A 25,252-nucleotide genomic window follows, 5' to 3' on the forward strand; every position below is an offset into this window, starting at 1 on the left:
TCCGTCGGGGCGGGACGGGGTGGGCGGTGCGTGGGGGATGCGCGAGCGGCGGCGGCGGATCCCGAGCGGGGCTGCGGCGGGGGGCGGGGGCGGCCGCCGGCATCGCCATCGGCACTGTCAGCATGCTGAGCCGCAGCTCCTTCACCAGCCTGGTGGTGGGCGTGTTCGCCGTCTACGTGGCGCACACCTGCTGGGTCATGTACGGCATCGTCTACACGCGGCCCTGCCCGGCGGCGGCGGACGGCGCGGCCGGGGGCTGCGTCTGGCCCTACTTGGCTCGCAGGCCCAAGCTTCAGGTGAGCGGGGCGGGCACGGCCCTCGGCGCCACCCCTGTCCCTGCCCCCTGTCCGTGCCCTCTGCCCCCGCTCCTGGCCCCTGTCCCTGCTCCCGCCCGGGCGAGCCGCTCCCACGCCCTCTCGGTGGTGCTGGGCCTTGTGGAGAGCTCCCTTGGCTGGTGCACGGGTTGGGTTCGTGTTTTTTACTGATTTCGTATATCTGCTGTCACACACGTACTGCTAAGAGCAGCGTTGCGGAACAAACGCTGGGCCCGTTTAGTCTAGAGAAGGCTGAGAAAGTGTCTCATTGATTCGTATAAATACCTCAAAGGATGGGTGCCAAGGGGATGGTGCCAGACTCTTCTAAGTGGTGCCAGGCGACCGGATGAGGAGTAATGGCCATAAACTAAAGCACAAGAACTCTCACTTCAATGTGAGCAAGAACTTCATTATATTGAGGGTTGCAGAGCACTGGAACAGGCTGCCCGGGCAGATGGTGGAGTCTCCCTGTCTGGAGGCATTCCAAACCCATCTAAATGTGTTCCTGTGTTACCTACTCTAAGTTACCCTGCCTTAGCAGTGGGGTTGGACAAGGTGATCTCCAGAGATCCTTTCCAGAGACTCTTTCCTGTACCGACAGGGTCTCGGGTTCTGTGAAATGGCTCCACTTCCTTCAACTTCCAGAACAGGTCATCCCATTAAAATGTATTTAATGGCTTTGCTTCTGCCCCCAAAAGGAGCTGAAAGACTTTTTTTTTTGAGTACACTTTTTTATTTCCCTGTGTGTACAACCTTCCTGCAACTGGGAGAATTAGTGAAGCTGAAAGAGACCTGTGCTCTAAATGTAGTTAGTTATGCATGAATTTATTTCCATACTCCTGATTTCTCTGTGCTGTGTTTTGATTTCAGTTAAGCGTGTACACTACCACACGGTCAAGCATTGGTGCTGAGAGTAACATAGATCTTGTTTTGAATGTGGAGGATTTTGATATTGAGTCCAAATTTGAAAGGTAAGGATCTGGAGTGAGTATTTAAGGTATCAGAGTTCTTTGTGGATTCTGAAGTGTGCATCCTAACTCAGAGTTACATGGATGGAAGTGTGCATGGAGACAAGACAGATTTCACTATTGGTTAGCTTGGATCAGCATGCTGTTCACAGCCATATAGGCAAACATTTTGCAAAAGTGTGCCTTGCTTATAATAGTAAAAATTACTTTCTGTTGAGAAAATCTGAAGAAAAATATGCCTGGAAATGCTTGAGATTTGCCTCTAATCACGTAGGTAGGACACTGGCTTCATGTTTTGTTTTGTTCTTTATTGCTGTTGCTTCAGACCAGAAACAGGACTTGGGCATCAAACTATGTTCTCCTTTCCTGTGTCCTAGCAACACACTCTTCCATAACTATTTTTCTGCTAAAAATCACATGAGAAAAGAATCACTTCCTTTCTGATAGTCTAGGGTTTGGGGATCTTCAGAAGGGATATTGGTGCCAAGGCTTTGCCTTTAGAGAAATTTTTAGTGGAACACTGCACTCTACATGTGCCTCTGAGCAAGTAAAATGGCTGGAACTACTTGTTTTGTTCTTCATATTTGCTGTCTCACTTTTGTTTCGTTTGTTTGTTTAAAATAATTGCCCCATTCTTGACTCTCTCATCGTAGTCTCCAAGGTTATTTTACTCTCCTCATTTTTTATGACTAAGGAACTTTTTGGTTGCAGTTTAGGTCATATTGAACTTCATCTCTTGACAGACCTTATAAGAATTGTTTTACTGACAGGGTCTGCTAAGCCATTGAAAGTACTCAGAGCAGAATAAGCTAAGCAGGACTGCAGGAATAGAGGAGGTATTATGCAAGGGTGCAAGTAGGATGATTTCTTGGCTAGTACAAGGGGAGTGACTTCATGGTTTGGGGCTCCAGTTTAGAATTCTGTGCTTGGCATGTCATAGCTGAGAAGATATTTTATTAATGCAAAGTGCATGGTAAAATGTTGTGATTTTCTTTTCTTCATTGTGTATATGATCTGTGATGCATCTTTAGCACATAAAGGCTGTTTTTTGCAAGTGCTGTCATAATTCTGTCCCTGTGACCTATCAGTAGAGGAAAGCAACAAAAGAATTGATGATGCAGTCTTATGTTATCTAGGGCAGTGAAGTAGGAAGTGGACAAAGGTTAAACTATCTTAATATAATAGTGAAACTTCGGAAATGCATATATGGTGATATGTACTGGAGTATAAAAGATGATCCCATCCAGCCATGGAACATGCTAGCCAGAAATAATTGTTGTGTTCCAGGCAACCCAAATGTTTAGTAATAGCTAAATATTTCAGCATGTTCTATGTCATCTCATAACATATTTATTTTGTATTTTAGGACAGTGAATGTCTCTGTACCAAAGAAAACCCGAAATAATGGCACATTATATGCATTTGTATTTCTTCATCATGCTGGCATTTTGCCTTGGCATGATGGTAAGCAGGTGCATGTAGTAAGCCCTCTGACCACGTACATGGTCCCCAAACCAGAAGAGATTAATTTGCTCACTGGTGAATCAGCCACACAGGTAGGTGTGTGTTCCACCTATAGAAGAACATCTGCAAAATAAGTAATTTCTTTAATAGACACTTCTAGTGTTAGTATCTGCTGTGCTTGCACCTTTAAACTAATGATGGTACAACAGAAAAAAAAGTCAAAGTCCTCTTCTTGGTTATCATGCAGACCACTTGGCAGAGCTCTTTAAAAAACTAGCTAGTTATTAAACACTTCCCTAGTTAGCAATAATTGCTTCACTTCAAGGATTCATTGCTTTTGGTAGAAAAACTGTATTGCTTTGTAACAGCATGGTGCTGCTTTCTATAGTGAATTGAATTAATGTGAAATAATATGCTTTGCTGTTGCAAGATAGCAGAATAAGTTATAAAGATAAACAGATGATGTTTGGTTGATCATCCACACCCTTTTTGCCTGTTTTGAAGTAACATCTGATTACTGTAAAACCCTGACTTCAAAGTGATTTTTTTCTTATTAGTATCCACATTCCTAAGGTATGAAGGTTAATTAGATGAATATTCCTTCTTGATGAACAAGGCTGTGAATAGACACTGATGTTTTCCAGTGTCAGATTGTGATGAGCCTTTAAAATCCATTGTTGTATTTGAGTAAAATACTTGATCTGATCAAAATTGAGGTAAATTGTTTCTTAGTGGGCTCCTGGTTTTTGATATAGTTAATGACTCCCTGGATTCTGTGAGCTAGATTATTACCCTCTTCAAAATTTTGAGTTGGTTAGCAGTATGTATTTTTATTTTTTTTTTAAAGCAAATTGAAGCAGAAAAACAGACCAATGCCCTGGATGAACCTGTCTCTCACTGGAGGTCAAGACTAACCTTAAATGTCATGGTGGAAGATTTTGTGTTTGATGGGTCATCCCTCCCTGCTGATGTTCACCGTTACATGAAAATGTAAGTTGATGACTTAATTTTGTCAGGCATGTTGTTATAAACTTACGGCACATTTCTTCAAAAGTCCTCCCTGACCTTTAGTATTTTATGTTTAAATGGGCACCTAGAGACAAGAGCAGATGCTCTTACTACTTGCATTTTGTTAGTTACAAATTGCTGCTAAGATATATGTACTAGAAAGCCTTACTGGAGAAGCCTGGTTCCTGGGCAGCTCAGAGTTTAGAATACTTTTTCTGCGTGGAGTTACCTTAGTAAGGCAAAGCAGGACTACAAAGACACAGGTAAAATGCTACAGCAGACCTCAAACCTATTTGTTTTCCACCTGTCCTGGCCTTCAGAGCAATTGCCATCCCTTGACCCTTTCCAATTATCCTTCACCTGCAAAGTGACTGTACAAACTGAAGTGCTGAAGAGGCACAGCTGATGTCCTAGGATATCTTTTTTCCTCCCTTTACAATCTGCTTTTTTTTATTTTGACATTGTGTTATTTTCCTCAAGAAAATCCTAACTAACAGGGATGGGTTTTTAGGCCTCTAGGTACAGGCAGTAGCTTCTGCTCACATCTTGCTTCAGTTGCTTCCAGTGTCAAGGGTATAAGTAGAGCTGTGTATCCTTGTGCTGCTGTATGTTGATGCCTTTCTCTACAAGTACCTTCTTAAATCCAGAAGTAGTTGGTTAACCGGCATACCCCAGGGTTCTGGGATTCATGGATGAGGAAGTTCTTTCTTGTTGATTTGCATCAGTGCTTTTTTGTTATTGCATTATACAGGAAAATAGAAAAAAAATTTATATGAAATAACCTGCAATTTCACTAACTTCACTAATAGCTTTAATCATAGTTATTACATAGAAATCTAAATCACTTCAGTTAAATAACCAAGCACTATTTTTGAGCCTCAATTTAGTACTTTTCTTTGTTACTGTTGGACATTGTGTGTTTAATATGCAGTCTTTCTTAGCATGCATAGAGACTTCTTTCTTTTGTCAACAGCTAAAATTCAAATTTCAGGCTTTAAAAATCTCCATGCTGCTACTTCCATAGGTTTTTACCAAGAACATCACAGTGCAGATAACTGCCTTTCTAGTGAAGGCTTTTAAGAATTCGTCTCTGTTAGGGCATTGGGCTAAAAACTTTTCTAAGATGCTGACAAAGCAACTGCATGTAGGTCATAATTTGCTGGATAACTTTACAGTAACCAATTTGATAGAAGGCTTGAAGACTAGGAAGTTTTTACTGGATTCATCAGGTTGGTGAGGTGATGTAGCAATCCAAATGGGAGCTTCTGTAGATGGCAGAGAAGATTTCTGCTCCTTATACAGTCCCTAGAGTAGGATCTGGCCTTCCCATTTGTGCATCAGCCATCACATTCTTGGTTCCATGTTGGCCAGAGCATGATTGATGTCCTGCCAGGCATCGACAGGTGGGGGAGATGATGGAAGGATGTCATGGTCACAGTAGGAGGGGGATATTTGAAACAAATGATAAAATATATGGTGGTAAACTTCAGCAGGTTTCTCTTCCACAGACTTTTAATTTCCCTTGGTCATGCAAAAGCTTCAGCATCATCACAACCAATTGCATTTGTATTTTTATTTGGTTATTCTGTCTTTCTGCAGAAGAAAACAAACAAACTTTTTCAATACCGGTATCTTTCAATGAAAGATTGTTTCTAGACTAGTGGCTAACTTCTTACTGTGTGTTAAAAGAAAATGTGCCTGAGAAGATGGTGGGAAATTTCTACATGGGTAGATCTGAAAGTGATGAATGAGTGCTAATTTGAATAAAAGTAGTTTTCTTTCTGGATCACTATAGTCATAACATCCGTGTTTAAACATCCTAGGGTTCAGCTGGGGAAGACAGTGCATTACCTTCCAATATTATTTATTGATCAACTAAGCAACAGAGTGAAAGATTTGATGGTGAGTAATAGAATACTTTTAATTACATTTAACAGTTTTAACAGTAATCCCCAATGTTGTTTTAATTAAGATTTTTTCATGGGTTATTTGCTGTAATGGAAAAGTATAAATGCACAAACAGACTCAGTGACCATTTAACTTAATGTGACCTACTGTGGTAACTGCAGAAGCTGGATCTGGATTTTGAGACTTCTCTTTGGAAGAAGTATCTGTCAATCACTGTCTTCTATTCCACCAAAGTTGTTTGAATTCCATTGCTTCTGCCTTTTGGGTGGATATGGAGGACATCACTGTAGCACCAGCAGTGGCAGGAGCAGTCTCTTCAGTAGTTTGACTTCCTAGTGTGAAGAAGTTGTGTTACCATCCCAGAGTAGCTTCTCATATCTTCTAGGCAAATTTACAATATTCACAGCTGATAGTGGAGCTACACTTGAGATAAGTCAGTAACTATTTTCTTTTCTCCTCAAAATTCACTTGTGGTTAAATTTCTTGGTGCTGCTCTCTATCATGTTAGACTAACTTGAGCACCCAAAAGTTTAGTGTTACGATATGTCCAGTGATTTTGTGCACTCAAATAAATCAGAAAATCAGGACTTTGAAACTTCGGTAATGAAATTATAGAAGGATGAAGTTGGATGAGATTTCTGGAGATTGCTAGTCCAATTCTCCTCAGAGTAGGATCACGTGGAGTGAGTTTTTCAAGACTTTTTCCAGTTGAATTTTGGTTATATCCAAGGATGGAGAGGCCACAGCCTCTATGGGCAAGCAGCTTTAGTATTTAGTCACTCCAGCAGTCAAACAAAACAGAACAAAACAAAATTATATATATAATTTTCTGTATTGAGTTTTTGCCCAACCCTTGTCTTATAGGAAATCATGCAGTTCCTTTGCTGCAGGTTACACATGGCAGTCCCATGTATCTAAATCATGTTGATCTTAGCAGCTCTTCATTAAGCCTTGCAGTTCTTTTCAGTTGCACTGACTGGAATTTGGTAATTGGAGTTACTGAGAACAACAGTCTTGGTGAATGTCTCAAAACTGTTAAATGAGCATATCTGGATTATGCATCTTCTAGCCTGTGTAGATGTAAATTTCCCATAAACCTTCTAAATTGTCTCTCCAATTCATTACTTTAGCTCAGGCAAAGGATTTTGTTACTTAGTGTTCAGGAGAATCTTTCAAATTTGTGTCCCACCCCAAATTTGTGCAGCAAAATAAACTACTGAGCATTAGTTGCAAGCCTTAACAGCAGATTGTTTTGTCCAGTGTTTCTTTACATATACATTAGTAGTGTTTTTATTGTTGTCCTCTGTTTTAAGTTTTATCACAGCTCATCCAGTTCAGTACATTCATGTGAGCTTTTAACTGGTCAAGTCACGTACCTTGTTTGCAAATAAATTCAGCATTCTCATATTACTAATGACATTGCTGCAGTTGTCATGCATGCCACAATTAATGCTGTTGCAACTCACTACCTTAGAAACTCATTGAAAATCCTGGGAAGTGCTGAAAAGACTATTCCACTAAAACCTGCAAATTTCCCCTTCAGCACTGGCTTATGTGCTGTCTTAGTAGTGAGTGGCCAAACTGCTTTCAAGCCGTGCAGAAAGAGTGGTCTTGTAAAAAATATTCTGTGAGAGAATGAGGGGTAAGTGAAGAGTAGGAAAGAATAAGGAGAGAAAGTGGTACAGCTTTTGTGAAGCCGAGTTAATATTTTACTGTAATTAAGGGCACAGACAATGTCTGTTTTCTGTGCCTGACCTAAAATCATGGAGCTGAAGATGCATTTTTCCTGGGCTGTATAGATTGTCAATTGACTCTGATTTTGATCAAGATGTAGGTCTTCTGTGGTGAGTACTGCAGTCTAGAGATTGTGTTCCTCATGTTCTTAAATGTGCTTAAATGCTGAGGTTTTGGGGATTGCACGGAATTTATTAAAGAGATAATTTAAAATTTCATACCACTGAACTTGCAGAATTTGCACACTGTTTTGTAGTATTGATTAAGTAGGGTGCAAGAAGTAATGTGTGATGCTCTGATGCCATACTGCAAGAGTAGGTTGTATTCAGGGATTTGGTCACTGCTAGCTTTCAAAGGCTTAGCAACCATCACACTGACATCGAGGTTGTGAGGCACCACTTGTGGGCTTTAAGTTGTTTATTCAGAAAGAATTCATTCTTCTAGTATTGCCTTTATTTTAGCTTTAGAATTCCAATTTCTGTCTTCTATTATAATTCAGTTTTCTTCCCTACATTACCCCTAGTTCCTCCATAGTAATTTTTTGTCTGTAGAGAGTGCATTTGCCGCATGCTGCAAAATTTTTATTTCTTGTCCATCCTCTGCAGATAAAATTTCTTTTCCCTTACTCCCATAAATTTTAATGCTGTCTTTGACACTGAGAAATTGAAATGAGACTAATTGAATTACGGGAATCCTTTGAAAAGGAGAAGCAGTCTGGAAGATGTTTATATAGTTTTCGGTAAACAGCTGTAGAATCTTGCCGATGTTCTCTACAGTCAGCTGTAACCACACTTGATTTTTTTGTTCCAGTTTCCCAAGCTTTTCTCTCTGCTGTCTTCCTCTCCCTCATGTGCCTGCATGTTCTGCCCATCTGAAAAGTTTGCACAATCTTGGGAGGGTGGTGAAATTAGGATTTGTTTGTACTCACTGGACGGAAGAGTGAATGGGAGAATAGCCCTCAGTTCCCATCTAAGTGATAAGTGGGGAGCCTAAAACTATGTTCTGTGTCACAAGAACTAGAATAAGTCCATTCACCTCAGTTAGGTGTCAGTTAACTAATTACTGTAGAAACAGATGCAGTGTGGAGTAGCAGGTCTGAGATGGGAATTATGATTGGGAGTAATTAGGAGCCTGGAGCAATAGGTCTTGAACTCTTGCAAGGAGTGCCTGCCAATCTGTCATCTTGAGCTATCCTTGGAAATATAAAACAGACCTCCTGAACTTGTTCTGAGATAGCTGCTGAGTATTCTAATGTCTGAGAGGACAAGGTAGTTTTTGTTGGTTTTTTAAAAATCTTTTTGAGAGGTGGACATGGACAGCTATCATGCAGAAGGAGCTGAGGCAATTTAAGACTTTTTTTTTTTTTTTCCATCTTAAGTAACATGTAAATGATACAGTAGGATTAACAGAGATTTAATTTTTGGGGTGCAGGAAGAAAGTTTTTGTGACACCCCAGATCCCAAAGTTATGTTACTTAGCTTTAGCTGTAGTGTTTTCATTAGTCTGAGCTAGGGGCATCATCTTGCTTCCCTACCCTTTCAATTTCTCTCAAAATCAGCCTCAATGAAGTACATTTGTGACTGTGGCCTTAGGGATACAATTTGTTTGTTGGTTGAGTTTTTTGGGGTTTTTGTATAATATTCTAGTTTAGGTAATCTTCACATACACATTCAGAGAAGAACTGTCAAGAGTTATCTTAAGCACACTTTTCCCAATTTATTCTGCCATCTCAGAGGCATTTGTATAGGAACCGTGAGGTTGCTATAGGAACTTGAACAGATCAAACTGCTAATTTAACATTTCCTGGAAAAAACACAAAGACTTCAAGCACACAGTGTAGAAGTCTAAGATCTTATTCCCTTTAAAAAAAAAGAAGAGTGCTTAAATTTGTGTGATCAAATTATAGTGTGATACAATCACTTTATTTTAAAAAAATTAATGGAAATAATTGTTGCCATTTTTCTGCTATTAAAAATGAAACATGTTTTTGAAATGCAGGTTATAAATCGTTCAACAACAGAGCTACCTCTTACAGTGTCGTATGAGAAAATATCTCTTGGGAAACTCCGATTTTGGATCCACATGCAGGATGCTGTGTACTCTCTCCAGCAGTTTGGTATGCTTACCTTGAATGACTTTAGGCCAAGAAACCACAACTGACCCTTAATTTGTTTCTTTTATGTACAGAGATGGCACTTTTTTCTGGATAGCTGGTGAAGAGATTTGATGCTACAAATCTTGTGTTGTTTCACCTTAAGTTAAAGATAAAAATATATTGTTAACATGTGATAGAGAACACGAATACAGAGATGAATTAACCATATTTAAGATGAATCTTATTTGGATAGTAGTCTGTAAAAGCATTAGAGCACATAATCAAGAAGAATATTTTCACCATGGGTTTCCCCCATCATCCATGGAACAGAAAAGTTGGATCAGTGAATACCTTTGATATAAGGTATACACAGCTGCTCACTGTAGCCATATATCTGCAGTGAAATACAGACAGGCCATACTAAGTAAAAACCAACTGCTTCTCCTTAGCTCAGGCTAATGTATATTAAAGCTAGAAGTATGTCTGCTAAACATAACTGTCTTGAAAGAGTCGAGTAATTTCTTCTTCAGAGTTTGTGTAGGGCATTTGTCCACCATCACCTCTCCAGAATGTTTTGTGAGCCTCCTCAGAATTGAAATTTTCGTATTCTATGCCTGAGTTGTCTTATGATAGACACAGATATCAGGACCTCTCATCCCAAGAGTACCTCCTCTGCCTGGAAAAAGGCTTGTGGAAAATGCTATGTGTTCCCCTAAGTATGTAGATAGTGAAACATAAAGTTTGAAATTTTGCTTTTGGAGTAGTTTCTGAAACAGTCAGATTAGTAGCAAAAGTCCAAAATCACTTGAGAATGGCCATGGTCTTGCTGTGATGGCAAAGTAAGTTGGTCCTGAACTCAAGCACTATTGCCATAAATGCAGCATTGTGTAAATACACACATATGAGAACTGTGGACTTCAATTACAGTGTTGCTTCTATGACCATGTTTCTCACTGACTTTTGTTCTCCTTTACAGTGTAGTCCTTTTCTCATTTATCAGCTTTTGATGTGAAGCTCACTCTTCCTATGTATCAAACTAAAGTTCAGAGGCCAATTTGTAAAACCTTTTTTCTTTACTTTCTGCTCAGGCCAAAATGATTTATTCTGTTGTGTCATTTGTCTGTCAGATGGTCAGCTTCACAACATGTTAAAGGCACATTACAAAACACATTCTAATTACATAACTTAAAGTCTTCTAACTGATGGGTTTTGGTTTTGGGCAAGCTAAACAACTTGCCAAAATATAGGTAAATTAGGATTTTACCAATAAAGCTTCCATTATGTTTTGGATATATGATTCCTTAACAAAACTTGTGCAGGTGATGTAAGATTCCTTTCATACTGGACTTGAGCATAACAGCAATGAACTGTCTGGTACTTCTTGCACAGTGACTTGTTCTTTTTTGTAGGGTTTTCAGAGAAGGACGCAGATGAAGTAAAAGGAATTTTTGTTGATACTAACTTGTATTTTCTGGCTTTGACATTCTTCGTAGCAGCATTCCATGTAAGTGGTTTAGTTTTTAGGAAGTACATAATATGAAAGAAAAAAGTGGGGGGAGTGTGTCTGACTTTCAGGTGTTTAATTTATTAAGAATTATTCTTGAAAATAGTAATTTCATTAGAGCAGTGGAAGCATTATCTGGTACAAGTCAGCTATATTTCCAATACAGAATTAATATAAAAACCTTAAATAAGGCAGAAATTTGAGATAATTATACAGAAATTACCAGTCTTGACTGAAATATGAAACATTACCTTCATTATCACTATTTTTTACATTGTAGTTGAACCAAAGCCCCTAGAATTAATATGCCTGTCAACTGTAGTTTAAATTTTGTTGACTTCTCACAAGGTTTACCACTGCAGTGGCATAGCTGGACCACCTGTACTAGGGTTTGCGTCTCTGACTTATAATCCCTTGAGAAATCTAGATCAGCTGATGTAAATTGCTTCCAGAAATGTTCCTGTGAAGTGTGGAGCACTCATGGGGTTTTTTTTGTTTGTTTGTTTGTTGTTATTTGCCCCTTTCTTAGCATTGGGTTAAATCTGAGTCTTGGTTTTAATGAACAACTTTTTTTTTTTTTTTAGACACTGGGAATACTTTTGTAATCTGCAATTATACTCACACAGTTCCCATGCTCTGGGAGAGATAAGAACTTGCCTGCAATGTTGTGTTTCTTTATACTTACATTACATACACTTAACTTGTTTGGAAAGCCTTTGACTTCCATAACATATTAATTTAATTTTTTTCACTCTCTTTATCAGGTTACAAAATATCTGTAGACTGGGACAAGCTTTTCTGATACTTTTTTCTTTTGTGTATCATTTTCCCAAATAGTAATTTTTAAAAAACAAACAGAAAACCAATCATCTCACATAAACAAACCCCCAAAAACAACTGAAAATTTCCTCACTAAAATCCATTGACCCAAGAATTTCTGGAATCTGTTCAATATTTTTAGATACTGAAGGCTTAAAGGAAATACCAAAAACTATACTGAATGAAAATATTGAAGAAAATAAAAAAGCTTCCTGCAAGTAAATTGAATTTTAAAATGTCCTGGAAGTTTAGATCGAGTTAGTGACAAAATACAGAGAAAACCTGGCTTCCTGTATTGTATTTTTGATATCATCCAAATGTAAATTTACTATCAATCCAATTCAGAGCTTTTTTAGTTTAATTTACTGTGCTTTTTCCTAGTCTCCCAAGGAGGTGTGTGGTTCCTCATGGTCCTCATTCTTCACCCTCTATGATGAGTTACCCTATATCTTCTATATACCTATAGGTCTCTGACTTTCTTTACAGGACACTGATTAGTGCAGCATTGCAATAGTAGTATTTGAAACTCATCCTGTCATTTTGCACTGCTTTTAGAGTTTGGACTTGTACAACAATTTTTCTTTTTGGCTTTTATTTGTGAGTCTCAATTTTCCTTTCTGAAGCTTCTAAAGCGGGTTTTTTTTAAATACCATGTTGAATGCATTGTTAACATTTTCAGTCTCTAATTGGTGCATGTTTCAAGCAAATGAGGATGTTTCTTCCTATTTGCAGCTTCTCTTTGATTTTCTTGCATTTAAAAATGACATCAGTTTTTGGAAGAAAAAGAGGAGCATGATTGGGATGTCCACAAAAGCAGGTATGGACTAGAATGCAAAGTCTATATGCTGTCTATTTTATGGTGTGTGTTTCCAGTCTTGCTCTAAGTTGATGCTTTGTAGGTTTACAGAGATAGTGAAGTGAGATGGTTTGTGTATGAAGAGATGGCTAACAGTCTACACAGGTGGTTCTAACTTGGTTAGTTCTGTGCTCAGGTAGCACTTGAGTTTAAGCACTCGCATCACTACTGAAGCTTGACTGTCCTGGAATTGAGAATTAGATTAATATGGAGTCAGTTACCATGTTTTCCTTGCTGAAGGAACACAGAAGTACTTTGAGAAAAGAATGAAGACCAGAAAAAGTTCTGTGGGTGGAGAGAATCTGCTTTCATGGGTGTTGCTGTTCTGCAAGCCCCTTGTGTTCCTTGTAGATAACTACAGATTCCGGAATATTTGTGGGTGGAAGGTTCTGTATTGTAATGCTCTTGCTTGGTTTGGGCTTTGATGTAAACAGGAGCAATAGAGGGGTGGGAGGAGGGGGGAGCGTGGCACGGGAGGGTTAACTTGATTTGTGTGTAGGAAAGATGAGAGAAACGTAGTGATCTGACATCCTGCCAAGCCTTCCTGGAAACAGGTAAAGGTTTTACCCATAGCTTTTTTCCAGTTTTGATTATGAAGCAAAATTGTAAACCTGGAATCATTTCACCTCTGAGACTATCCTTAATTCTATCATGTTTACAGACAGATTAAAACATGTAAGGAATATCAATACCAGGGGGAAAAGAAAGGCATTTTAATTTATGTTGAACAACATTATTTATCATGTGGAGAATCCATGGATCATTTTATGAGAGTGCATTTGTTTTTTTAAAGCAGTTTTATTGCTGTTGGCATGTGTGTGCCAAAAAGTTCATACAAATTCAAAACAGTCCATGGAATTTCAGAAATAAGAGTCATTTGCCAGTTTCAAAACTCAGTAAAGTCAAATTCAAAAGACTTAACATTTACAAACAATAAATTATTTTCAAATACTGAGTTATCTCACAGCCTTTCAGCTTCCTGCAGTCAAGAATCATCAATGTGGTTCCTGATTGTACTCATATGTTGCTGAAATGCTTCAGTACAGAGGTTTTCACTAAATGTTCCAATTTTCTTTCGTCTCCTGATACCTCGAGATATTGCATAAAATGTTCTTGTTCCCTATTTGCCCAGAGATTACTGGCTATTTCTAGGACTGCTAGATATATCAAGATGTACACAGAAGAAATTTATGCTTAAATTGTGTAAGACAGAATTGCACTAAATAGGCCATCAGTCTCCTGTCATCTCAGCTTTCATTTAAATATTAATAAGCCTTCCATTTTTATTTTTTCTGTCTAGTGCTTTGGCGGTGCTTTAGTACTGTGGTAATATTTCTTTTCCTTTTGGATGAACAAACAAGTTTATTGGTGCTGATCCCAGCAGGCATTGGTGCAGTGATTGAGGTGAGTTCTTAAAGCTGTAGCACCAGATACCAGTATTTGCAGCAACATCCATAGTTTATCGTAGAAAAAGAATGCTAAACTAGTTACTGGAAAAATCCGCTGTAGCTTGCATGTCCTTGGCTTTCAGTGACAGAGCAGATTGTCCCCCTTGGTCAAATAACTAAACTGAAAGTATAATTTTTTTCTGAGATGGTCCAGCTGATAGTGTATAAACCAAGCACAGAATGATGCTGAGGTTCCACCTATCACATCACCCGACAGGCCTCACTCCTGGCCAAGTATAACCATGTCAAGAAGCCTGCACGGAAGCATTGTCAAAGAGCAGGCTGTGTGCCCACAGCCAGTGCCAGGACTGAGGTGACTGGGGAAGGAGGAAAAGGAGGAGACTGCTGTGTGTGTGTATGATTCCAAAAGTCTGCATCTAGTCAGTGGGTTGCAGGTTGCACAGCTATCTCAAAGTGACAGCAATCATATGGACAGTACATCTCAGAGGAATTTGTCTCCTAAGAAGAACTTTTTCACAACTTGGACTTAACACCTGTTTCTCATGCAGTGCTAATAGTGACATTGATTCTGTAAGAAATAATTTTCTCACTTGTATCAAAGATAACAGTAAAGGATCATCTTTACCCTATTCTCCTTTTTTGGGTTTGGAATATATGGCAGGTGACAAGAGAATATTGGTGTATCTAAAGTTAAACAAATAAACCTTGTCCACAAAAAGCTTCAGGGAGTGTTGCTGTCCTGGGGAGTTGCATTGCCTAAGCTGTCAAATCTGTATAGCAATGTGGGTACATGAGTAAATTTTCAGGTGAACTGAAACTTCTGTTTTACATTAGAGTCAGGCTGTTACAGCTGTACAGTAAGTAACCAAATAATTCAGCAGATTCACTGATTTTTGCTTGTAGTCCAGTACTGAAATGTAATGGCCATGTAAGCACCAGCTTAGTCGCTGTTAGGAGTTCTGAGGCACCTTCATCAAAAGCACATAAAAACTTGCTTGGCTGGTGAATACTGGAATTTTCTAAATGCCTGGCCTGGGGTGCATGTTGGTGCTAACCCCACGTAGACACTGCAGTTCAGATATCCCGAAACTACTACATTACTTTACTTAAACTACATAATCTGATAAAGAGACTTAATAGTGCAGGCTCACAACATTGTACTTGTTTGATAACATGACATTTGGTTTGTGCAGACACAGGCAGTGTGTGCTGCAGTTAGGCTGCTACTGCTTTATGCAGTGAGTGATTAGGATAGGTATTCTGGAATCTTGGTTCTAATTATCTGAATCCTTCATAAGATGTTCCTTAAAAGATGATAACCTTTTTTGTGCATGTTCTGTTTTTGCTAATCACAGCTCTGGAAGGTGAAGAAGGCTTTGAAAATGACAATCAGGTGGCATGGTTTGAGACCCAAATTTCAGGTATAGTAGACATTGCCCCGTTAATGATCACAGTCTTGCATCATCCATCTGTTTACAGGTTACTGTGCAACTTGACTTCTAGTGAAGTGAACAATTTTTTAATTATAAAGGTTTCATGTGTACAGCTTTTTAAAGGACGTAATCCAATAGGAGGATGAGCATTTTCAAATCTGTTTCTTTCTTTGAATTCTTTGGAAGAAACAGCTATTTGTATGTATTTGGGGTGCAAGAAACTTCAGAACTTCTCTGTCAGTCCTGCTAAATCTGTGCTGCTGCAACTGTGTTGGAAAGGCACTCTTAAGTGACATCATGTTTTGAAATAAAGAAACTGGCTTTTTTCATGAACCTGTAGGTGTAACTTCTCCATTGTGGAACTAACAGGAGATGTAGCATGTTCAAGGGACAGTACACTCTTAGATGATTCTTCTAGGTAAAATGAAGTGCTGAGACTGCAGAGCATGCAGTGGCAAAGTGCAGTTGACACTGAAAGTTTATCTTGTTGGTAGAAGGAACAGTTGTCTAATTTTCAGTGTTTCTCCACAAGAAGTGCTGGCGTGTTGTGCTTCTTGAAGTCTATGTGTCTGGAGTGACTGGTGGCTCTGCTTGTTCCTGTGTCAGTAATTAAGGAACTGTGTTTACACAGGCAGAATTTCCAGACATGTGGAGATAATTCATAACTGACCTCTACATAGTTATGGCTTTTCATAAATGCTTCCTCTATATGGCTAATTTTTGGCTACTTGACTTTGCTTTTGCTTTGCGAATTCTGCTGTCTCAACAGCATTTTTCTAAGCAAAGAAGTCCTGAAAGTTTGGTATAAAATATGAGGTAGAAGGTTAATCTTTTTGCCTACTCTGTATTTAGTAGACTGCACAAGACAAATATATGACTCTACCAAATAGAAGCTTTTAAAAGTTTTGTTACCTGCTTAATGTAGGGAGTTGGACAGCAAATGCTTTCCCCTGTGTTCTGATGTGATTATGTGTTTTCATGTGTCCTGCAGTTTGGTGCATACAATGACTCTGAAAAGAAAACTGAGGAATATGATGCCCAGGTAAGAGCAAATCCTATGACTTCTGATCTACAAAATCTATGTCACCTGTTGATTGACTTGTTTTGCTCTTTTCTTCTACAAGTGTATTTTCCATCTCCTCACAGTTGTCAAGTGGATCATCATTATGTAGATGATCAGATAGTGAAGATTCATTCTAATAACTTATGAAACAAAATGGTGAACTAGTTCTTTTGGTTGTTGAATCTGTTTGTGGCATTGCTCTGAGAAGCAGAATTACAAGAGAGATGTGAAACAGTTACCACTCACTATTTTAAAAGCTGATATTTATACATGTTATTTGTACTTGTTACTTTTACTGAAGGAAAGTTTATGCGGTTCCTAATTTCCGAAAGGAGTTGAGCATAGGTGACAACATTGGTGTTGAGTAGGGAGCTACTTTTAGACACTGATCTTTGTGCTGTCTCTTGGTGCCTATGCTCTAAGGTGATTGCTTGTCTGAACTGGGCTTTGAAATTGTCACCACCACTACTAGAAGTGGAAGCATAATGGAAATTATAGCAGACATTGGGAATAGAAGAAGGTTTTCAGGAAAAAACTATGTGTCTGCCTTCTATTTAATGCCATGAAAAATCTGTTCATATAGAATGTAAACTAACAAACTATTTTTCTTGTCTATTAGGCTATGAAATATTTGTCATATTTGCTCTATCCACTGTGTATTGGAGGTGCATGTTACTCCTTGCTGAATGTCAAATACAAAAGGTACTGTAACTCTATAAATTATCTTATATGGTATTGAAACATTCCCCTTTTTTTCTACATGGTTATGGAAACTGGTTGTTAGTTTGATGCATAAGCCAGGAACTGGAAATTCCTTGTCCTCTCTATCTAAAGCTGAAGAATCTAGATGGTTTTTAACATCCTGTAAGCAACAAGCTGTTGTATTTCACAAGTAACCTGATACTACTTTAGCATAGAATTCAATAGCTTGCATACATGTCAATCAGAAGAGGAGGAAGAAAGCTGCCATTGTTGTTCAGAGGACCAGTTGGTGATAGGAGAGATGAAAGGAATTCAGTGGTTGAACCTGTCCAATAGCAGAGAGGAGCAAAAACCTTCACAAAATTATTTGCTTTGAAGAGGAGGCTTCTCTGTTCCAAAATATAATAGATACGATGGCAATCAAAAGCATTTTTGAGAAAGGGCTCTTTATTCCTTTGGAGCCATGGACTTCCTGCAGCATAGTAATACTTCAGCAAGAATGGACACTCAATATTTTGTGAACAGATGAAACTTTTGTCACCTTTCACTCAAAGTAGCTGGTTCATTTTGTGTTTGAGAGATGCAAGCAAGTGTGCAGCCATGAGACGCTGTTCTAGGAAAAACCTGCAAACACAAGCATGGTGATTGCCATGTAGGCATTTTTTATCGTCCTGAGGCCCAGATGGTTTGGGAGAAGACAAGCAGTAGTAGTTTTTTCTAATGTTATTTTCAGCTGTTGCTGCATACATGAGCTGTAGCTCTCATTCTAGAAACTGGGGCAATTTCTGGGCTATTAGAAAAGCAGTTTTTTCAAAAGGTTTTTGTCTTAGTTAGCAACTAACAAATATGCAGCATTTTTAAATTCTGCTTTTCTGACAAAATTCTTGAATTTTATATTAGTATTGTTTACTATTCCAAAGTACTATATTTCAGTTATTTTATGAGCTGCAGCTTAAGGAAGTGAAAACAATTCATATAATAGAATTCTTGCCATTGTTAAATGGGTTAAGGAAATGTGACAGAACATGTAATCTTAGCCGTGGAATGTCCTTTAATCTTGGAGGCATTTTTTTATTCATTCTTTAAATGCTTGTGGATTACTGAAATGCTGCTACAACTGTAATGTTGCTATAAATGTGTCAGTAACACAGCAGTGCAAGTTTAATTTTAAATGATGTAGCCATAGCATGACAGTTATCAGCTGTTCTCAGGATGGCAAGCAGAAATACGGAATTCGATCATTGTCTGTAGCACTACAGTTGTTTTGTTAAGATTATGCTCCATTGAACATCTGGGAAAGTTATTAGATGGAAGGAGGGAAAAATGTAGATTCCTTGTATTTACTTTTTCTTTAAGTACCTACTGTTGTGGTTTGCACTGAATGGTACTTGTTTGAAATTTGGTAAGCCCTAACTGTGCCATATTAAGTGACTAATATTTAGAATACGGTGTTGCCTTTGCAGGCCTTAATACAGTCAGGGTTCAGTGCACAATATTACATGCACAGTGCATGTGTCTGATGTCAGTTACCTGATTATCAACACAGAAGTCTTTAAATGGTCTGTAAAAGTATTAAAACAGGTGATAAACCTCTCAAAATTCCTTGTATGGCCTAATAAGCATTGTTTGTTTGAACTACCTTCTCTGGAGCCCCTCCTAATCCAAGGAAGATGTGAGGTATTTAGTTCTAGCATGGAGTCATTTGTAACATAGCCATTTCTTGGAGTAGTCAGCATACAGTGGTGTATAGGATGTGTTACAAATTTGACTAAGGAAAAATGTAACTGTGCTCTCTTCTTTGTTTGTAGCTGGTACTCCTGGTTGATTAACAGTTTTGTCAATGGTGAGTCCCTTCTGTCCTTTTTTTCTATTCATATTTCTTCAAATGAAGGCCAGGACTCACAAGTACAATATTAACTGCTGACATTTGGATCAGTGTAATACAGAGCAATAACTTATTATTAAATTATCACAGTGATTGAAAAAGGGAGAAGAATCAACCCAAAGTGAACAAAATAATTAGATGCATCTTCACTCTTTAGTGCAAATTACTAATTATGAAAGTACAGTCATGAGATGAACATCTGTGCATTTGTTTGTTTTCCATGTTTCATCTTCAGGAGTGTATGCTTTTGGATTCCTGTTTATGCTGCCCCAACTATTTGTAAACTACAAGGTAAGATTGAAAAGTGATTGAAGTCTACATTTCTAGTCTCTTCTTCCAGACTTTATTACAATTTGATATTTTTTTATTTTTAGATGAAATCTGTTGCACACTTACCATGGAAGGCTTTCACATACAAAGTAAGTAAAGCTGTAATTTAAAGTTGGGTGCAGTCATTTTGAAAATTATTTTCTGTAAGAAGCAGCCTAAGAATAATTAGCTAAAGGATGGTACTTTTTTTTGTTTTAAGAACTAAACTTGTTTGCAGCTGTCCTTAAAAAAAAAAACAAACCACACACTGATTTTCATTTTTCATAATGACTTCCATATGATAAGAACAGAATACTTGCATCCTAGTTTGTATAATAATACTGCTTTTTGTATTGTCAGCTGTCTTGCATCAGTGCAGATATTGGTCCTGCAGATAAATTTATCAGTCTCAGTTAAATGCATTATTTTAAGAAGATTCCAGTGAATCACTGACAAGGGATAGTTCTCAAGAAACAGTTAGGAATGCTAAAAGACCTTATTTTGGCAGCCTTCAGGAGCTACCAGAGGCTGAAGTAATGTGCACAGTTCTGTGCCAGGGTGGTTATTGTGAGCTTCTGGGCAAATGTGACTGGGATTGTTCCATGAGGGAAGAAAGGCTGCACTGTGGTGTCCCCACTGCCTGGACTGCCCTGGTAGGAAATAATGCAGTGCTGAAGCCAAGTGCAATAGCAGACCTTGGAGGGGAAAGTGAATTATTTAAAAACAAAATCAGCTCACTGACCCTTGCATATCTGTATATCCACAAGCACCCACTTGTGTGTCCAAGGTTTGTATAGTATTCAAACACCGAGATGACAGATCAAGTAACCCAGTCAGGATTCCATGTGGTAGTATGGGATAACAAGGGACACCCACTGCTGGGTTTCCACATCTCCTATGTTCTCCCTCAATTAGGAACTATATGCTAATTTTGTTCTTGTACCCCTAAAGAGTTGGTAGTGTTTTGTCTATCATTTCCCACCAATCCCAGCCATTAGGATTTTTGTACTGTGCTTTGTTTGCCTAATCTTCATGTCCTGAGAAATCCTGGCTGGATGTGCTAGGATCATGACCCTGATGCCATCACTAGGTACCCTTTTTACTTGTGCTTCCACTCATAAATGCATTCATTTTTCCTTTGTGCTGATATACAACAGTTCTCCAGAACATCTGTACTTTAAAAGGAACTGTGTTAAAAGCTGCTCAAGAAATGGTGTCCAGTTCTGAACAGAAGATTTGGGACAAGAGAACTAAAATGTATACATCTAAAGAGGCTTCAAAGGCTTTTCCATTTCTCTGAGCCTATGGCAATTGTCCAACGTCCTGCTGCCTTACTGTTTATAAGGAAACAGGGTGCATCTAGGAAAACAGATTGAAATGTAGCTGACAGCAGAATAGCAAATAAGCAGTATTTTATGTGGAAATAGAGACAAAAGTAACAATAAACACAGTATTTCAGGCATATACTAGGCAAATCAGCATGTTTCTTAAGAGGAGGGAGCAAAAGGTATATCAGTGAAGTAATTTCACAATTTTGCTTCACCAAAGAAGATAACTGAGCAGAGACATCAGCAGATAAATAAACAACAGAGGGAGCTTATTCAAGCAAATAACCTTTAAATCAGTACAACCTTGCTGAACAGCCTTTTCTTACAGAGCATTTATGGTTCCTGTTTAGATGCCATAGACTACCCACAACAGAGGTTTGTGTGTGTGGAGAAAGAAGTCTGTTTTTGTTTTCAATTATGTTTAATTTAGAGAGCTTTGAAGGGAGTATTTTACTTTTTCAAATGGATATTTAAAGTTGCTTGCTCTCTTCGTCACTTGAAGTGAAAAGAAGAGTCTGAGGGCTCATCTGTGATCATGTTTTAGAGAGCTTTGTTGAGTGTTTACCTTAATTTGAACTCTGATTTTCCATTTCTGTGGGTTTTATGTTTTTGCCCTTCATCGTTAATAAAGAGTACCTTCGCGTGACGTAATCTCAAAAGAAAATTGAGAGCACTAGTCTGAACACTATTGGATGGGCTACCTTGGTGCATTCACTTGCAGTGGCTTATAAAGACTGTATGCCTGAAGGATGGTGCATTTAGCTTTTTCTTCTCATTGTCCTTGTAGGATCACTCACTTGGGTGTTGACTTGGAAAGGCTGTCTTTTCCAGCTTGCCAAGGTTTTTATTTTTGCTCCATGACAAACCTTGGCACAGGCTTGAGAAGTGCCAGCCATATTCTTCAGTCACTTCAGATTGATGGATTTGTTTTGACCTGACAGAAAGAGCTGGAAACTAATCAGAACTCTCTCCTGTCCAACACCCCCATTTTCTGCTGGTATTTTCTTCCATCATGTAAACAAATGTTGGCTCTTTTTGTACAGTGAGTTTTGTGCTTACATCACTTGCCTCCCTCTTACGATATGGATTAGCATACAGCTTGCTAAACTGAAGAGAGCCACATTACTGACTCAGTCTGTTAACCCAACAGTGAATATTCTTTGCTGGATTTGTTTCCTGATGTTTTTAGGACAGTTTATTGCAACATGAGTACTAGAGCTGGTGCACTGTAAGAGTTGATGTGTGCAGCCTCCCTATTAGGCAAGAGCCAGATCCAGAGAAGCTGGCTTTTGGTTAAATTACCTTTCATTATTGCTGCAGAAATAGAGCCTATAGTATGCCTAGGTGATTGGAAATGGTGTAGAAAATTATCCATCCCTTATTCAAGACATGATTACTTCCATGAAAGCATATTTTAAAGTCTTTTCAAGGCTGCCAAGTTAATCTTCTTAAGAGCAACAAATTAACAAATTTTTACACAAATTTCTACAGAAAACGAAAGTGAAGTGACATTTTGTAAATCTTGTCATTTGAGTAATGAATGAACAAAAAGTCTGGGGGTTTTCCAGTTTCTTTTGAAGTTTTCTCTGAAATTGAGTCTGTGTTTTTCCCCTCCCATGACAATACTCTCACTTACCCGAAACAGTCCTACTTCCCTTTTACTTGTAACTTGCGGTCTGTAGTAGACAGTATGGTCTTCATTAAAAGAAGGCATTTTAAAGTTTGCACTAATTAGTTTTGCAGCATAACCTTTAAGTGTTGTTAAAAATATGGAGGAAGTCTGTGTTCCCACAGAAAAACATAGGAAGCTTCTGACTTTGGATGACTGACGACTTCCTTTCTGCACAGCCAGCTAACGTATACTTTTCTTTTATTTGTAGGCATTCAACACCTTCATTGATGATATATTTGCTTTTATCATCACTATGCCAACGTCTCATAGACTGGCATGCTTTAGAGATGATGTTGTGTTCCTGGTCTATCTCTACCAAAGATGGTACAACTTCCTTTAATATTCGTTACAGTTTTTACAATGCTGTAGATGGTTGCATATATATTGTTGCTATAAAGAACTACAGATTGGGATAGACTTGGAGCAGAAGTTTTATACTATAATAATCTATAGTATAATATAGTATGGTCTGGATAATGTTAGTTGTGTATATGCCTAGTGAAGGGAATGGTGAGCAGAGCACCCTGCAAAGCAGATCTCAATACAAATAGGAGAAACAAAAACATTTTCCCATAACTGACAGTAACTCTGGTCATGATACAGAGTCATCAAAACATTCCTCTTCTCACAGTACTCAGAATTTTTGTCAGTTACCCCTTTTCACTCCCCACAACATAGTTCTTTTCACCAGATTTGGAAGTCGCAAACCCACCTCACCCCCAAAAAAACAAACAAAAAAACCCTAAACCAAAATAAAAACCAAACAAAAACTAAAAAAAACCAAACAAACCACCACACAAAAACAAAACAAAATAATCTCTCCAACAAATCAAATGTGAGACATAAATATCTGAAGTAAGGGGAAGGAGATAAATTCCTGAGTTTGTATTCACAAACTCACTTAGGAGTTCTGGGCTTCTAATCTTTGCTGAGGGCCACATCTTCACGTGCTCAGTGTCTGAGGTATGCTCTCCAAGGTGCTCTGCAAGGCAGTAGTGAAGGGTGTTGTCTGATGGGGGACTGCCCTGCTCTGCGTTTCTGTTTATCTGGTTTGCAAAAACAACTTATCAGGCTCTCTTTTAAATTGAGTACCTGTTGAATTTTGGATTCTTTAAGTAACTAAAATCAGATGGGGAAGAAAGCTGTATGCACTACTTAGGAAATACTGTTCATAGTGAAGTTACAGAAAGTGTTTTCTTGTTCCCAAGAATAAACATTTTTGTTTATTGTTATTTTTGTAGAAATTAAGCAGTCAGCAGCTTCTGATAGGGGCTGGGCATGGGTTTCAAGTGTGAGAGGTATCCTTGATTGCTTGAGAAAAGACTCCAGCCAAGCTTTAGGGAGCTAATGCGTCTCTTAAGAGGTTCTGTTATGACACAAGTGGTTGAGTCATATTGTGAAGAAGCTGATATGTCTGTACAAATTTTTAAAGATGTTAGGTTTTGCCACAAATGGGAATAGAGAATATGATGACAAAGAAATTTAGTTTTAAAATTGAGCATCACAGAACTACTTAATTCCTTCAGATAGGAGACTGTAATGTAACTAAAGATTTGGTTTTTTTCTGCCAGGCTTTATCCTGTGGATAAGAGCAGAGTCAATGAGTATGGAGAATCTTATGAAGAAAAGTCAAAAAAAAAAACTCATAGAGAATAACTGAAGAAGATTCTGACCCCTGAACTCTTACTTGCTTTGTGTATTATCTGGTCTTAAGGATGGAAGAACTTATTTAATAAGAGTATTTTTAAAGCTTATGACAGAACTACATGGACAATACATCTTCTTTATTGCCAAAATCTAGTTTTGATACCCTCCACTTTCAAGACCCTCTTCTCTCCTCACAAGGTTTACAGTCTGCCAGATGACATATAAACTTCCCACATTTCAGCTTCTCTTCAGTGAAAACCTAAGCATCCTGACCATTGTAATTAAAATCCAAATCTGTGTTTTTAAGACAACTCACGAACTGAAACTGTGGTGCCTGTGCCACTAGGCTATAAAAACTGAAAAAACAAGACACTGTGTTACAATAGAATCAAGGATTTTTGCCAAACTGGGGGCTGTAAAAAATAAAAGGCATAATTTTGGATTATATTTTACTTATAAATCATTCTCATTTCATAATGGAAATAATGGAAATTGTAGAAATCATTATTTCCTAGCTAAAAAAAAAATACTGTTGGAAATATAGGATAAGGTAGATGGTGTTGTTAAACTTCATATCCTGCCATGTTCTTGGCCCACAATATGGCAGAGGGTTTCAGTTTTCTTGAGATGAATGAAGGTGTGAAAAAAACTGTAACATGATTTCTTTCAATATGTATGCAAGTTTATAGAGATCCTTCTGCATTGTTGACAAACTTGATTTCTCGGCATAGCAGGTAATCATGTAATGCAAATCATTGTTATGTGATGGGAAAGTCTCTTAACACTTCTTAAATTCTTCATCATTTGGTACCATAGTGACCTATTAGGCCAATTCTGTCGTGTTTCAAAGGGAATAATTCCTCAGTCTTTTCTCCTCTCCCTCCATGCCCTATCCTATTTTTATATGAAACACACATCATTCAAATGGAATTATTGTGCTCAAGTACAGGTTCAACAAAATACACAGATACTGTGGAGAAAAAAAAATAGCCTGGTAAAGAACAATTCATACCTTTCATACAATTTAAAATCGGATTTCCATGGGAATAGAATTCATTAAGGGAGGAGTTTTGATCTGTTTCTTTCAAATTTGTAAAAAAATAATCAGGTTGAATTATACCAAAATCCAAACTC

At 38.2% G+C, this 25,252-nt stretch overlaps 1 protein-coding gene across 1 annotated transcript; it reads left to right on the forward strand.

The window, feature by feature from the left end:
* The first annotated feature begins 25 nt into the window (after positions 1–25).
* Positions 26–24,570, forward strand: CLPTM1L (CLPTM1 like). The gene is made up of 17 exons (XM_056484419.1): positions 26–296; positions 1,185–1,285; positions 2,649–2,838; positions 3,594–3,736; positions 5,578–5,656; positions 9,395–9,512; positions 10,901–10,995; positions 12,547–12,631; positions 13,971–14,074; positions 15,435–15,500; positions 16,504–16,554; positions 17,195–17,277; positions 19,086–19,120; positions 19,398–19,453; positions 19,537–19,581; positions 22,680–22,795; positions 24,043–24,570. The coding sequence occupies exons 1-17, from the start codon at positions 123–125 to the stop codon at positions 24,125–24,127; spliced, it is 1,626 nt and encodes a 541-aa protein (XP_056340394.1). The 5' UTR covers positions 26–122; the 3' UTR covers positions 24,128–24,570.
* The last annotated feature ends 682 nt before the right edge of the window (positions 24,571–25,252 follow it).

Source organism: Oenanthe melanoleuca, chromosome 2 (genome assembly GCF_029582105.1).
Source record: "Oenanthe melanoleuca isolate GR-GAL-2019-014 chromosome 2, OMel1.0, whole genome shotgun sequence".
NCBI lineage: Eukaryota > Metazoa > Chordata > Aves > Passeriformes > Muscicapidae > Oenanthe > Oenanthe melanoleuca.

What these genes read in the sequence shown, in the direction of transcription:
- CLPTM1L (XM_056484419.1), top strand. Translation starts at nt 123, where the DNA reads ATGCTGAGCCGCAGCTCCTTCACCAGCCTGGTGGTGGGCGTGTTCGCC. An exon ending in CTCGCAGGCCCAAGCTTCAG is followed by an intron (nt 297 to 1,184) that starts GTGAGCGGGGCG and finishes TTTTGATTTCAG; the next exon opens with TTAAGCGTGTACACTACCAC. An exon ending in GTCTATCTCTACCAAAGATG is followed by an intron (nt 22,796 to 24,042) that starts GTACAACTTCCT and finishes TTTTTCTGCCAG; the next exon opens with GCTTTATCCTGTGGATAAGA.